Source organism: Hypanus sabinus, chromosome 7 (assembly GCF_030144855.1).
Source record: "Hypanus sabinus isolate sHypSab1 chromosome 7, sHypSab1.hap1, whole genome shotgun sequence".
NCBI lineage: Eukaryota > Metazoa > Chordata > Chondrichthyes > Myliobatiformes > Dasyatidae > Hypanus > Hypanus sabinus.
This window is the reverse complement of record NC_082712.1, coordinates 30,887,727-30,904,516: the sequence shown is the minus strand read 5'-3', so window position 1 is coordinate 30,904,516 and position 16,790 is coordinate 30,887,727. Positions and strand designations below refer to the sequence as shown.

General features: G+C 40.2%; 1 protein-coding gene across 2 annotated transcripts in view; it reads right to left on the bottom strand.

The window, feature by feature from the left end:
• Nucleotides 1-16,790, bottom strand: part of primpol (primase and polymerase (DNA-directed)) — a 37,101-nt gene that overhangs the window by 4,033 nt on the left and 16,278 nt on the right. For both annotated transcript variants that reach the window (XM_059974361.1, XM_059974362.1), the window contains exons 5-10: nucleotides 15,178-15,325; nucleotides 11,823-12,119; nucleotides 11,107-11,269; nucleotides 8,224-8,321; nucleotides 3,864-3,950; nucleotides 3,652-3,760 (exon numbers count right to left, since the gene is read on the bottom strand). In XM_059974361.1, the coding sequence (XP_059830344.1) occupies nucleotides 3,652-3,760; nucleotides 3,864-3,950; nucleotides 8,224-8,321; nucleotides 11,107-11,269; nucleotides 11,823-12,119; nucleotides 15,178-15,325 (902 nt within the window). The remainder of the gene's footprint in view (nucleotides 1-3,651; nucleotides 3,761-3,863; nucleotides 3,951-8,223; nucleotides 8,322-11,106; nucleotides 11,270-11,822; nucleotides 12,120-15,177; nucleotides 15,326-16,790) is intronic.

Below are 16,790 nucleotides of genomic sequence, written 5' to 3'. Positions count from 1 at the left end.
TCAGTTTACATAGAACAGTACAGGCCATTCAACCTACAATGTTGTGTTGACCTTATAACTGCTCTAAAATTAATCTTGTGGCGACCCATTTCCTGGCACATCCGAACCGGCTCACAATTAGCCAGCGTTCCAGCTAAGGGAGATAGCCTGCGGGGATTTGTGAGCACAGAGCTTTGGAGCCTCTGCGCCACGGGGGGCAGGTTGAGGGAGGCTTAAAAGTGAGGCTGGGGATTTCGAATAAAGTTTTTCCTTTGACTGCAGTTACCGACTCCGTGTCGTAATTTTAGCGCTGCGTGTAGCACACCGCTACAATCTTACCCTTTCCCTCTTGCACAGCCCTTTATTTTCCTAACATCTATGTGCTTATCTAAGAGTTTCTTAAATATCCCTAATTTATCTGCCTCTACCACCACCCCTGGGAGCACGTTCCATGCACTTACTACTCTATGCATAATATAACTAACTCTGCATCCCCCCCCCGGCTTACCTCCAATAACCATAAAATTATACAGTCTCCTCCAAAAATTAAAACCCCGGAATTAAATGCAATTTATTTTATTTATTGAGATACAGCATTGTACAGGCCCTTCTGACCCTTTGAGCTACACCACCCAGCAGTCCCTGATTTAATCCCAGCCCAATCATGGGACAATAACTAATTAACTTACCAACCAGTAGGTCTTTGGACTGTGGGAGGAAACTGCAGCAGCTGGCAGAAACCCATGTGGTCACGGGGAGAACAGACAAACTTTACAAGTGGTGGCAAGAACTGAACCTGGGTTGCCTGTTCTGTAAAGCAATGTGCTAACCACTACGCTACAATGCCGCCCCAATTTCTAAAATGTGGATTATACCAAATCATCAAATTTGGAATAATACTCAATACCAGGAATGGCAACAAATTCAAAATGGATTTTTATTGATGCAGAAAGATAATTGGAAAATGAAGTCCAACCCAGTATAGATAAATTGGACTTGAGAGTGTTGAGATCCTAATAAAGATAATCGATTTGAAACATTCACTGTTTCTCTTTCCATTAGTGCTGCCAGGCCTGTTGAATATCCCAGAATTTCTTTTAAATTTTAAATGTGAGCTAGTACAAGTGCATGCACAGGCAAGGAAGAGAAACTAGTCATTAAAAGTTGCAGCATGGTTTGCTAATGCCAGAGAGACCCACTATACATAGCTGTCGCCAAGAAATTTTAACCAAAATAGTGTGAACTATGCAACTCAAATGTCATGGGGAATGGCTGAATTGAATAAATGTAGAAAAGTTGGACGAGCCTATGAGGGAAAAGGGAACAGAGTGTTAAACTGAATGATTTAGATAAGAAAAAGCAGTGTAACACACAAAATGCTGGAAGAACTTAGCAGGCCAAGCAGCATCTATGGAAAAGAGTAAGTAGTCGATGATTTGTGCTGAGACCCTTCAACAGGAATCCTGAAGGAGGCCTGAAAACGTCGACTGTTTACTCTTCCATAGATGCTGCCTGGCCTGCTGAGTTCCTTCAGCATTTTGTGTGTGTTGCTTTGGGAAGAAAAAGCAGGAGGTTTGAATGGATCTTGAGGAATGTTGACTCAACTATGATCCTACTTAACGTCAGAGTGGAGTTCAGGGGCTAAATGGATTATTCCAGTTTCCACTTCTAGTGGTTGTGCATAAAACAAAGCACATTTTATGCCATTTCCTCTGTGTAACTCCAAATAGAGATAAGTTCATGTACAAAATTAAAACCTAACCCAAGCTTGAAGACAGATAACGTTTTTGCTACCCAATCCATTGCTTACCACAAGTCCTGTTTTGGCTTGTGAATGCAGTCTGCATTTTCCCCTGATTCTGTACGGCATCTTTTAAACTTGGAACAGAATCCTTAAACTTTAGCACACTTATTAATAAAGAGTGAATGGATGCTGATTCAAGACCAGGATCCTATATTTTTTCTTATTATGCCATCTGAGCTACACCTGACAGATTTGATAAAGTTGTCTTGGGCTTGGATTGGCACTAATACAGTGTAATTCTAGTTAGGCCACAGCTGGATTTTAGCATATAGCTTTGGCTATACGGGTGTGGTCCTACTAATGAGAGTGCAAGGAGATTTGCAAGGACGATGTCACGACTCAAAATTATAGCTATGTCTAAAAATTATGAAACAGAAAACTAAAGAGAGATTTGAATGGTGTTTAAAATAGGGTTTACAACTCATGCTAAGAGGGACCTATTTACCTTCGTTAAGAAATTAAAAGTCAGATGATACAGATTCAAAATAATTGTCAGGATTAGTGAAGACCTGAGGAAATGAAATCACAAGCAGATGGTAATAGGGGCCTGGAACTTGCACTCTGAAAGGGTGTTTATGGCAAAAAACCTCATCACTTGTAGACAGTACATAATTGTGTGCCTGAAGAGCCTTGACCAAATGCTGGATGGTAGGGTTAGTCTAGGTAGGTCTTTTCAGTATGATACGTCTAATGGTCCCATTCTGTGGCCTAACTTTCTGCAATGAGGTATTTTGGATTATCCATGTAAACACAGATAATGTGTTCTAGCCTTATTACCCTAGGTAAACTACACCAGGTTGTGTACATGATTCAACAAACCATAAAATGCATAATTGCCAAAATAAGACATTTTAGGATGCTAGCCCAAGATTAAGTAGTTATATTTCCTGTATTTTCCCCCGTCTTTCCTGCCCATTTTTTCCATCTCAATCATGTGTTGTTAATCATCTGACCAATGGCAATGAGAGCTACCTTTTATGGTTATCTATACATCTACGTGAGCCCCAGACATCACTGGCAAAGATTTGGTATGCCACTGATCATATTCACAAACAAGAGAAAATCTGCAGATGCTGGAAATCCAAGCAACACACACAAAATGCTGGAGGAACTCAGCAGGCCAGGCAGCATCTATGAAAAAGAGTAAACAGTTCATGTTTCGGTCCCAGACCCTTAATCAGAACTGGAGAAAAAAGATGAGAAGTCAGAGTTAGAAGGTGTGGGGTGGGAGGAGAAAGGAATACAAGGCAGTAGGTGATAGGCAAAACCATGGGACTGGGTTGGGGTGAAGTAAAGAGCTGGGAAGTCAATTAGTGAAAGAGATAAAGGGCTGGAGAAGGGGAAATCTGATGAGAGGACAGAAGGCCATGGAAGAAGGAGCACCAGAGAGTGGTGATGAGATAAGGTGAGAGAGGGGAATGGGGAATATTAGCAGGGGGTGGGGGTATTACCAAAAGGTCGAGAAATCAATGTTCATGCCGTCAGGTTGGAGGTTACTTAGATGGAATACAAGGTATTGCTCCTCCAACTTGCGTGTGGCCTCATCGTGGCAGTAAAGGCGGTCATGGACTGACAGGTCAAAATGGGGAAAGTGAAGTGGAGTTAAAATGGTGGCCACTGGGAGATTCTGCTTTTTCTGGCAGACAGAGGTTAGATGCTCGCCAAAGCTGTCACCGAACCTACTTCGGGTCTCAACAATATACAGAGGCTAGACCGGGAATCAAATCTACTTCACGTCATTCATTTGCTCACCACATGCACCTAATCTGGTGGGGTTGAATGACACTTTGCACACTGAATTAAAACATGTCTCTTGTTTGGAGGGGCTTCTGCTTAGATAATTTAACATTTACATGAATTGAACTTACATGATATTGTTGCTTTTGTGTGCTCTACCAATGTTCTCGCACCAGTGGTTTTTGCTGATATCATAAACAATCAATTCTTCAGAAGAGAAATAATTCCATCGCCGCAAGACTGAGGGCAGTAAATATTTTTTTAAAAGTACAACATATGATAAAATTATTAAGAGATTAAAGCAACAAATGTCATAATGATGTCCAATGCAATAAAAACTTACCACCTTGTATGCCTCCCTTGTTTATTTGACTAGTGATAAAATTGTCAATCTCTGGATATGGTGAGCAGTGGTAACCGCCCATTGTCTCTGGAGAACATAATTCAACCTCAGTTATTTTCATATGAAATTACACACAGGATAAAGATTGAACATTTAATATTGCCATTTCAAAAGAAATAATGAAATTTAGTATGCAAACATCCATCCCTAATATACAGAGTTAATGTTACTTAAACAGCTTTTGATCAGCAAATTGTATCTAATATCAGACATGCCAAGAACATCATTACTTTTCAGATTAGAGTAGATGTAGCATACTGGGAGATCTATATTTCAGTGAACTTCCAGTACTTTATCATGTTGACATGCCAGTTATCCTAAATATTAAAAACACAAGTGGAATAATACAATCACCCTTACACATTTTTAGCACAATCACTATTTATTGCACTGGCTTGGAGCCAACAAGGATATAATAGAATGAGGTGGAAGATAAATGTGTGGCTGAGGGATTGAAGAGGGGGCAGGGATTCAGATTTCTGGATCATTGGGACCTCTTTTGGGGCAGGTGTGACCTGTACAAAAAGGACAGGTTGCATTTGAATACCAGGGGGACCAATATACTGTCGGGGAGGTTTGCTAAGGCTACTGAGGAGAGTTTAAACTAGAGTTGTTGGGGGGTGGGAACCGAACTGGAGAGACTGGGGAAGAGGAGGTTGGCTCATAAATAGATAGCTTGTAGACAGTGTGAGAGGGAGGATAGACAGGTGATAGAGAAGGCACGCGCTCAGACAGAAGGTTTGAGATATGTCTATTTTAATGCAAGGAGTGTTGTGAACAAAGCGGATGAGCTTAGAGCATTGATCAGTACTTGGAGCAATGATGTGGTGGCTATTACAGAGACTTGGATGGCTCAGGGACAGGAATGGTTACTTCAAGAGCAGGGTTTTAGATGTTTCAGAAAGGACAGGGAAGGAGGCAAAAGAGGTTGGAGTGTGGCACTGTTGATCAGAGATAGTGCCACAGCTGAAGAAAAGTTGAATGCCACGGAGGGATTGTCTATGGAGTCTCTGTGGGTGGAAGTTAGAAACAGGAAGTGGTCAATAACTGTACTAGGTGTTTTTTTTTTATATAGGCCGCCCAGGGATATCAAGGAGCAGATAGGGAAACCTTCCTGGAAAGGTGTAATAATAAGAGTTGTGATGGGAGATTTTAATTTCCCAAATGTCAATTGGCATTTCCCTAGAGCAAAGGGTTTAGATGGGGTGGTTTGTTAGGTGTGTGTAGGAAGGTTTCCTGACACAATATGTAAATAAGCCTACAAGAGAGGCTGTAATTGATTTGGTATTGGGAAATGAATCTGGTCAGGTGTCAGATCTCTCAGTGGGAGAGCATTTTGGATCATAATTCTATCTCCTTTATAATAGCATTGGAGAGAGATAGGAACAAACAAGTTAGAAAAGCATTTAATTAAGAGTAAAGGGAATTATGAGGCTATCAGGCAAGAAATTGGAAGCATAAATTGGGAACATATATTCTCAGGGAAATGTAGCAAATTTGTGTGGAGTTCTGTATAGTTATGTTCCAATGAGACAGGGAAGTTAGGTAGGGTACAGGGACCATGGTGTACAAAGGCTGTAATAAATCTAGTCAAGGTGAAAAGCTTACGAAAGGTTCAGAGAGCTAGGTAACGTTAGAGATCTAGAAGATTATAAGGCTAATAGGAAGGAGATTAAGAAGGAAGTTAGGAGAGCCAGAAGGGGCCATGAGAAGGCCTTGGTGGGCAGGGATTAAGGAAAACCCCAAGGAATTCTATAAATATGTGAAGAGCAAGAGGATAAAATGTGAAAGAACAGGACCTATCAAGTGTGACAGTGGGGAAGTGTGTATGGAACTGGAAGCAATAGCAGAGGTACTTAGTGAATACTTCAGTATTCACTATGGAAAAGGATCTTGGTGATTGTAGTGCTGATTCGCAGCAGACTGAAAAGCTTGAGCATGTAGATATTAAGAAAGAGCATGTGCTGGAGCTTTTGGAAAGTATGAAGTTGGATAAGTCACCTGGACCGGATGAGAAGTACCTCAGGCCACTGTTGGAGGGGAGGGAGGAGATTACTGAACCTCTGGTGATGATCTTTGCATCATCAATAGGGACATGAGAGGTTTGGAAGGATTGGAGGGTTGTGGATGTTGCTCCTTTATTCAAGAAAGGGAGTAGAGTTAGCCCTGGAAATTACAGACCAGTGAGTCTTACCTCAGTAGTTGGTAAGGTGATGGAGAAGATCCTGAGAGGCAGGATTTATGAACATTTGGAGAGGTATAATACGATCAGGAATAGTCAGCATGGCTTTGTCAAGGGCAGGTCATGCCTTATGAGCCTCATTGAATTTTTTGAGGATGTGACTAAACACATTTATGAAGGAAGAGCAGTAGATGTAGTGTATATGGATTTCAGCAAGGCATTTGATAAGGTACCCCATGCAAGGCTTATTGAGAAAGTAAGGAGGCATGGGATCCAAGGGGACATTGCTTTATAGATCCAGAACTGGCTTGCCCACAGAAGGCAAAGAGTGGTTGTAGACGGGTCATATTCTGTATGGAGGTCGGTGACCAGTGGAGTGCCTCAAGGATCTGTTCTGGGACTCATACTCTTCGTGATTTTTATAATTGACCTGGATGAGGAAGTGGAGGGATGGGTTAGTAAGTTTATTGATGACACAAAAGTTGGAGGTGTTGTGGATAGTGTGGAGGGCTGTCAGAGGGACACCGATAGGATGCAAAATTGGGCTGAGATGTGGCAGATGGAGTTCAACCCAGATAAGTGTGAAGTGGTTCATTTTGGTAGGTCGAATATGATGGCAGAATATAGTATTAATGGTAAGACTCTTGGCAGTGTCGAGGAGCAGAGGGATCTTGGGGTCCGAGTCCATAGGACACTCAAAGCAGTTGTGTAGGTTGACTCTATGGTTAAGAAGGCATATGGTGTACTGGCCTTCATCAATCGTGGAATTGAATTTAGGAGCCGAGAGGTAATGTTGCTGCTATACAGGACCCTGGTCAGACCCCACTTGGAGTACTGTGCTCAGTTCTGGTCGCCTCACTACAAGAAGGATGTAGAAGCCATAGAAAGGGTGCAGAGGAGATTTACGAGGATGTTGCTTGAATTGGGGAGCATGCCTTAAGAGAATAGGTTGAGTGAACTTGGCCTTTTCTCCTTGAAGTGAAAGAGGATGAGAGGTGACCTGATAGAGGTGTATACAATGATGAGAGGCATTGATTGTGGATAGTCAGAGGCTTTTTCCCAGGGCTGAAATGGCTAGCACGAGAGGGCACAGTTTTAAGGTGCTGGGGAGTAGGTACAGAGGAGATGTCAGGGGTAAGTTTTTTTACTCAAAGAGAGGTGAGTGCGTGGAATGGGCTGCCAGCAACGATAGGGTCTTTTAAGAGACTTTTGGGTAGGTACATGGAGCTTAGTAAAATAGAGGGCTATAGGTAAGCCTAATAATTTCTAAGGTAGGGACATGTACGGCACAGCTTTGTGGACCGAACAGCCTGTATTGTGCTGTAGGTTTTCTATGTTTCTATAACAAGAATCAAATGCAGCCATGGAATTAATTCCAAGCGATTCAGAAAAAAGATTTTATCCTTTACTTCCTTACTATTCATGCACTCCATTTGCTCTTCCCCCTCAAATCCTCTTTTAGATCAGTGTCATTTTTGAGATATGGATGTTCCAGTTATACACTCACAAATTACTCAACATTCACTCCAGGCCTCTACTAAGAATGGAAGTGATGCTGCACAAGATATTTGTTTGGCCATTTTGATTTTGTACTTTTTTATAATTTCCTATATTACTTTGTTTATTCCCAGCTTAATCCATAGATTTTTTTAAGACATGATCTTATTGGCAGATACAAGAACTTGAAATCCTTTAATACTTCTTTATTCTGGATATGCAACTAAGATTGATTTTTAACCAAAGACTCAAACTGCAAAATTAACACAGCTATATACATAGAGTATATATAACATAGAACAATGTTGTAATGTTCTATGTTGTATATATATAGCACTCACTGAGGCACCAAACACTGGAGGTATAGCAATCAGTGCACTTGCTATTCCCCACCCTCCAAAGCCAAACATCAACAAGATAATGCTGAATTTCAAGAAATCAGGATGGAACAACTGCAGCTAAATATGTGCAGTGTACTGGTAGGTAGAAATGGAACCATTTGTGCTTATAATTGTTAGCAACTAACAATTAGCTTTACAAATATCTACAAAGATGCAGATTATATTTCTAGTTTGACAAGCTAATTCAGCCAAGTTCAAATATTATTCAGTAGCCAAATACCTGATACAAAATGATACGAATCATCTTGAATGTGCTGTTCTTTTGATTTCTTCACATCTGGGCTATCACAGGTCAAAATGGTCAAGCCGTCAAAAAATCTGAAACGTTATTGTATGTTGATCATGCGATTTGTAAACTCTGCTATTAAATTTAGTCTATCAGTATCTAACACTTTACATCTTGCATAAGCTAAGGGCAAATTTAAATAGGAACATTTAAAATTTAACCACTTTTTAAGATAATCAAAATCACTACACCAGATTAATAAATATTAGTACATTCATCAATCTTCATTTTTCCTTCTACCACTACAAAAACCCACAATTATATGAAAAAAATAATCAATACCACAAATGGAAAGTTTTGATTATGGGAAAACATAGTTTCCAAAAATTAACAATACACGAGATCTAAATGAAGAGATGATAATATGAATCAATATATACTATCTGACTATTTTACTTTTTTGCACTAATTTTTTTATATTTCCTTTTGTAACTTACTAGTATTTTAATGTATTGCACTGTACTGCTGCAAAACAACAAAGTTCACGACATATGTTAGTAATAAACCTGCTACTGATAAAATATAATACTTGTTTTAAACAAAAGTAATCTAAAAGTAGGATTATTGAATGTGCATCAAAACAAATATAAAGAAGTCAATGAAATTTGTTAAGACAAGGACAGAGTTTGAAGTCTGAAGTCAAATTACTTTTAAATATTTTATTAAGATTCCATTATGATAAAATTGCTTCATGATGGGATTATATAACAAATAGTTATAGTAAAACATAGAAATTGCATTAAGATGGTACTATACTTTCTGGAATCCCAAAGCTGCTTACAGACAATTACTTGCCGCCGTTAAACATACAAAGAGAGCAGCAATCATGCACACATCCAACAACTATAAGGACTGTTTTAGTCCTAGACAAGAGTAAGTGACAAGCCAGTGTGTCAGAAGAACCTCTATTCCTAGTTTCTAACCAAATAAAACAAATATTCAGAACCAAACTCAAAAAGAATTCAAACATCAATATGTTCATGTTCATGTGGCGGTGAGGAAGTCAACCCCTCCTACAAATGACCAGGTGCTGTGTCGCACCACGGCCGATGTGAGTAGAACCCTGTGGCAGGGTCAACCCAAGTAAAGCTGCTGGACTAGACAATATTCTTGGCAGAGTGCTTACAGAATGTGCAGACCAGCTAGCAGATATTCTCACTGACATCTTCAAAATCTCCCTGAGCAGCGCCATTGTTCCAACTTGCTTCAAGGCCGCCACCATCGTCCCCGTGCCGAAGAAGTCTTCGGTGTCCTGCCTCAATGACTACAGTCCCATTGCACTCACATCCATCATCATGAAGTGTTTCATGAGGCTCGTCATGAGGCACATCAAGACCCTGCTGCCCCCTCACTGGACGCCCCCCCCCCCCCCCCCAGTTCGTATACCATCCCAACCGTTCAACAGACAATGTCATTGCCATCACCATCCACCTGGACAAAAAAGACACGTACGTTTGAATGCTGTTCATAGACTTCAGTTCAGCATTCAATACAATCATTCCTCAGAAACTGATTGGAAAGCTGAGCTTATTGGGCCTGAACACCTCCCTCTGCAACTGAATACAAGACTTCCTGACTGGGAAACCTCAGTCAGTCCGGATCAGAAGCAGTATCTCCAACACCATCACACTGAGCACGGGGGCCCCCCAGGGCTATGTGCTCAGTCCACTGCTGTTCACTCTGTTGACCCATGACTGTACTGCAACACACAGCTCAAACCACATCATCAAGTTCGCTGATGACACGACTGTGGTGGGTCTCATCAGCAAGAATTACGAGTCAGCATACAGAGAGGAGGTGCAGTGGCTAACGGACTGGTGCAGAGCCAACAACCTGCCCCTGAATGTGAGCAAAACAAAAGAGATGGTTGTTGACTTCAGGAGGGCACGGAGCGACCACTCTCCGCCGAACATTGACGGCTCCTCGGTAGAGATCGTTAAGAGCACTAAATTTCTCGGTGTTCAGCTGGTGGAGAATTTCACCTGGTCCCTCAACACCAGCTCCATAGCAAAGAAAGCCCAGCAGTGTCTCTACTTTCTGCGAAGGCTGAGGAAAATCCATCTCCCACCCTCAATCCTCATCACATTCTATAGGGGTTGTATTGAGAGCATCCTGAGCAGCTGCATCACTGCCTGGTTCAGAAATTGCACCTTCTCGGATCACAAGACCCTGCAGCGGGTAGTGAGGTCAGCTGAGAAGATCATCGGGGTCTCTCTTCCCGTCATTACAGACATTTACACGAACAGCATTATGAAGGACCCCACGCACCCCTCATACAAACTTTTCTCCTTCCTGCCATCCGGGAAAGGCACTGAAGCATACCAGACTATGTAACAGTTTCTTTCCCCCGAGCCATCAGACTCCTCAATACCCAGAGTCTGGACTGACACCAACTTACTGCCCTCTATTGGGCCTATTGTCTTGTTTACTATTTATTGTAATACCTGCACTGTTTTGTGCACTTCATCCAGTCCTGGGCAGGTCTGTAGTCTCAAGGAAATCTGCAGATGCTGGAAATTCAAGCAACACACACAAAATGCTGGTGCGTTCCACCAGCATTTTGTGTAGGTCTGTAGTCAAGTGTAGTTTTTATGTAGTTCAGTGTAGTTTTTGTACTGTTTCATGTAACACCATGGTCCTGAAAAATGTTGTCTCGTTTTTACTGTGTACTGTTCCAGCAGTTATGGTCAAAGTGACAATAAAATGTGACTTGACTTGACTTGAAAGGTAACAAGTAATCACAAAATATGATCCATATTATGAAGTTTCCTCACCACTTTCCTTCCAAAGCAGTACTGAAATTTATAAATGTTTTACCTAACATTGCTGACTAGAGAGCTCAGAAAATATAGCTCCTCTTTAGAAGCATGATCCTGAGGCTTGGGAGTAAACTGATTGTCTTCAGCAACTCGAAACAAAGTGTTCTTTCCCAGCTTGGATGATCCATACAGTCGAAAGTTTCTGTTCCTTGTGTACACACCTTTAAAAAAAAAACGTCGTATTGCATTTACTGCAAAAAAAAATTAACAACTGAGATAGAGATGGGGGGAGAAGTTAGTCTTTAGTCATTGGCTTCAAAATGGTAGTGATCATTCACTAGCTGTACTTGTTGATTAAATTTAATAATCAATATCCTACAACTACACTAATGATGAATGACAAAATTCACCCCATATTCTTAATTTGAGTAGCAAGCCACTATAAAATTGTTGTTCCAAGTGTGTAAAATGCAATCATATTTGCAAATATAACAAGTGTCTCCCTCTCCTAATTTTTTTGTTACAGATGTTATGTTTCTGAAATTTACTGTTTTGAGTATTTACTATTTTCAGTAGTAAAATGACATCTGTAGTCTAGAGGCTCACTAACTTTCTGTGCAATTACTGCCTGGAAAGGCATAATCTATCTCCAAGTTCAACAGTGAAATGACAAAAGCTAGCAAACTAACTGAACAACACAACTCTCATATACAGTAAGCAGAATCCTCTTATTTGCATATGCAGTTCAAAACGAGGGGAAAAAAAATAATTTACCAAGATCCACAAAGAGTTGATCAATTCCATTTTTATCTTTAATAATCAAAAATGTTAAGTCTGGATCCGAAGTTCTCTCCTCTGATTTTTCCCACAATGCACACTTAATCCTTTTTGGGGAAAGGTTCTCAGAAACCATTGCATTAAAGTGCTTTCTCTTCTCTGGAGTGACAGACACAAGTGTGCTGGATGACAGCAAAGCATCACCACCAGTTCTTGGAGCTTCTCGGTCAATTCCACTATGTCTTTTTTCTAATATTTCAATCATAGGTTGCATTATTGTTCTTACAAAGTTTCCTGGAATAAGAAACAAATATAAATGGTAAATTCTTGTATGATCTCTTGTAAAATAATTTGCGAGCTCTAATAATTTAAGCCTACTTCTCAAAATAACATTTGGAAATGGTTTTGAACATCCAAATCTGTTCCATAGGCCACCCCTCCCCCGGAACTCCTCTGCCAACTGTTCCACATCCCTCCCATGGTACCCCATCCTCGCCATTCCCAACATCCTTTATTCCTGCCAGGTTACAAACTTGCTCTCTGCTCCATGTTGACAATACAGTACTGTGCAGAAGTCTTAGGTACCCTGTCGATATATATGTGCCCAAGACTTCTGTCCTGTAATATATGGAAGTTTATATAAATTACCACTTTTTAGGATCATTTCAATCACTGGGCCAGATACTAGTCAGTGTATTTAAAGAACCTTGGCTTTCTTGTTTTTAAACTTCCATTACTAAAAAAAAACACATAATTATATAAAGAAATTAATCCATTGTACAAATGGGAATATTTATCATGAGAATACACCTTTCTCCAAACATAAAAATAGACAAGATCAAATGGAAAGGGGATCATAAAGTGAAAAATATAAAAGTATTTTGTTTAACAAAACTAATTCAGAAGTAGGATTAGTGAATGCCAATACAAATTGAAATGGGTCACTGGTGAGATGAGAAATTTGGACAGGGCCTGAACAGTCAGATTGGCTAGAGCCAGTTTAGAGACCAGAGAAACGTGTGTGTTGCATAACAGGAAATCAAGCAACTAAAGCTTTCCGCATTGGTAAATTTCTTGATGGTTGTTGTCCAGTTGGAACCACGGGGGTCTCTGAACACCGTTAGAAGAGTCAAATACAGCCAAGGAGAGAGAATGTCTGGCTCAGATGGCACATAAGCCCTTTCAATGTTTGGAATATAAATGCAAATGTATACGAGCAAAAAAATTACTTATAAAATATAAACATTACTTATAAAATACAAAAACCATAAAAATTATGCATAAAATCCCAGATCAGCGGTGCACTTCTAGTTGTATGTGTATGTGGCTTTTGCAAATGTTAAGTAACATTACAGCACATCAGAATTTAGATGAGGAACTTTATAATAAATTATAGGTGCCTCCTGGACTGTTTCACTGGCATAAAGTAGCCTCTCATGGCGCCATGTTAATAGATACATTGAGAAATCTTCCAGTAAGTTAAAAGGTTGGTACAACACTGTGTGCTGTAGTGTTCTATACTCTGTTACATGGACAAAGATTCATCAGTTTTCTGCATAATTAGTGAAAATCAAAAATACCCAAATTTTAAGAAGTGAATCAGTTTGAGAAAAAGTGGTTATTTATTTAAGTCTGGGACTTCTGCAAAGGTAATATCAAAAGCAGAAATCCAAAATTTACAAACAGATGCAGAACACCTAAGAGGAAATAAAAAAATAGGATTGTGCACAGGTCAGTTGGCTCTTTAAGCCTGATTCACCATTCAAGATCTTCTATCTAGGGACCATTTTCTTGCGCTACACCTCCATTCAGAAACTTATCAACGACTGTTTTGAACGAACACAAATTACTGAGCCTCACAGCTCTCCAAAAGAGAGAATTCAAAGATTTATCACTCTTTTATAAAGAAATTCCTCATCTCCATTCTAAATAACAGGAGGGCTTGTCTATTGAAATTATATGGATGGAACTGAGGAAAAAGAAAGGGATGACCATATTATTGATATTATATTATAGATCCACCCAACAGTTAGCGAAATTTAGAGGAACAAATTTGAAGAGTGGTGGCAGACAATTGCAAGAAAAATAAGTTGTGATTGCAGGACAACTGCACTGCTCCAAAGAGCTCTCAATGAGGTCTTTCTTACTCTTGGCCATTAGGCTCGATAACTGAGTCAACCTATAGCCAGGGGAAGTGATGACTCCCTCCTGTGACACTGTTTGAGGTAACTTTGTTAAAAATTCTTTCTCACTTCTCTTCCATTTTGTATATCTGTGCACTTGTAATGCTATTGTGACACTGTAATTTCCTTTGGAATCAATAAAATATCTATCTCCATGAGTTAACTTTCAACAGATTGGCTAGGACTCCCATACTGTATAAAAGTCTGGATGGGATAGATTTGTCAAATGTCTTTAGGGAACTTTCCTTAATCAATATACTGAGGTGTCAACTAGAGAAAGAGTGCGATACTGGATCTCCTATTAGGGAATGGGGCAGGGCAGGTGACAGAAGTGTGTGTAGGTGAACATGTTGGTTCTAGTGACCATAAGTTTCAAGACTCATTTCAATGTAAGTTTCAACGTACATGTGGTATATTAAGCTAATCTTTATAATTATGGGGAAGGATAGGACTGGTCCTCAGGTTGGAATTCTAACTTGGAGAAAAGTCAGTTTTGATGGCATCAGAAGGACCTGGCAGGTGTGAATGGGACAGGTTGTTTCCGGCAAAGAGATGCTTGGTAAGTGGGAGGCCCTCAAGAGTGAAATATTATCAGTACACAGCTTGCATGATTCTGTCAGAATAAAAGGCAAGGCTAACAGGTTTACAGAATCTTAATTTTCGAGAGGCATTGAGGCCCAGATTAAGAAGGAGGAAGTGCACAGTATAGGCAAAACGGAACAAATGAGGCTCCTACGGAGTATGAGCAATTCAAGAGAACACTTAAGAGGGAAACCAGGGAGGCTAAAAGGTATGAGATGCTTTAGCAGACAGGGTGAAGGAGAATCCCAAGGGCTTCTACAGATATATTAAGAGCAAAAGTATAGGAAGAGACAACACTGGTCCACTTGAGAATTAGCATGGTCATCTATACAAAAACTTCTACTCAAATTTTAAAGTTGCTCTTATTTATCAAAAAAAAACTGAAGGTTTGTCAAACTGACTAGAATTTTTAAATATTAATAAAAACAGTATAGATTAGCTACTTGAATCATAATCCTTGGATTCATATGCTGGATACAACTTGGCTGATACAACACTTATGCTGACAGGCAATAGGACAGTTTGGGTTTTGTGATAATATCAAACCTTGTCAATGACTGTTAAAGGAAATATGATCAGAGACTTACCAACATGTATATTGTTCTGAAAGGCCCCGTTAGGAAGATGAAATATTAGATGGCGGCTAAATTTTTCATGAGTGCTGGAGTCCAAGTTCAAAACATCTTCCACTGAACAAGGTATGTTGTACATTTCTCCCAATTTTTGACAAACATACTAAATTAGAGGACGAGAAAAATATTGTCAACAGCTGATTGCCTTGCCAAAAAGATTGTAAGCACGCACGATTTTGCATGACTTAAATGTTGCTATTAAATTAAATTTACACAAGAAAGACCAACTGCATAACTTTAAGTCAACACAAATGTCTGGAGGGAACATATTTTGTCCGGGTGGCTTGAAAACAACTTATTACCAGCACTTTCAAAAACCAAAATTTACGCTAGCTGGCTAGTAGGCAAGTAGAGAAGATATTGTTGGATGGTAATGGTGAGATCATGTTATCTTGAGAGATAACAAATATCTGATCCAAGAAACCACTGTCTCTAACTGCAGAGGGGCGTGAGCAATCCTGCAAACCTGTCAAACGATAGGATTGATTTTCAGAGTACTGCGGTAACTTTAAAGCTCCTTTGGGGCCCACAGCCATGATATAGCAGGGCCAGCACTGTAGCGCAGTGGTTAATGCTACACTTTTACAGTTCCGGGGACCTGGGTAAGGAGTTTGTACATTCTCCCCATGACAACACGGTGTTCCCCAGGCGCTCTGATTTCCTCTCACATTCCAAAGATGTATGGATTAGTAGGTTAATTGGTCACATGGGTGCAATTGAGCAGTGTGGGCTCATTGGGCCGGAAGTGCCTGTAACTATGCTGTATTTCTAAGTAAAAATAAAACTACATCCACAGCACGGAGGCACAACTAACTGAACAGCTTCGTCCCAGCTCCAGTGACCGGTTCAGTTCCGACTTCCGGTGCTGTCTGAAGGAAGCTGGCAAGTTCTCGATGTGACGATGGGGTTTTCATTCAAGCGCACTGGTTTCCTCATACATTCTAAAGATGTGCATGCCCGCTGGTTAATTAGCCACAGTTAATAGATCCTTGTCTGAAGGGGTGTGGTAGAGAACAGAAAAGCTGAAGGAATCTTGCTGAGAGGTGGTATTACATCTTTAGAAAGAGGTGACACAGGGTCAGAGAATGTTGAATCTTCGTGGGTGGAATTAAGAAACTGCAAGGGTAAAAACCACTATGAGAATTGAATTGAATGATCTTGATTGTCATTATACATAGGTACAATGAAACTCTGTTTGGCTTCTTCTCAGACAATCAAAGTGATAGATAAAAATAAGACAGTAATAGAAAAACAGTATTAGATAATTAGCAGAAAATAAGTTGCAGCAGCACCAGAATGTCACAGTAATGCACAATGTGCCATTATTGCAAGTATTTGAGTCCTTGTGTGTACATGTGTGTGCTCACAGTTTCAGTCATCGTTCTGTGGGAGTGGTGTGATGGAGGCCATGGCTCTGGGGTAGAAGCTGTTCCTCAAGTCTACTTGCTCTGGTTTTTAGTGTCCTGAAACTTTTGCTGGACAGAAAGCGGGTCAAACAGGGAGTGGCCGGAGTGTGTGGTGTCTCTGGTTATGCTGATTGCTTTCCTCCTGAGTCTGCTGGAATAGAT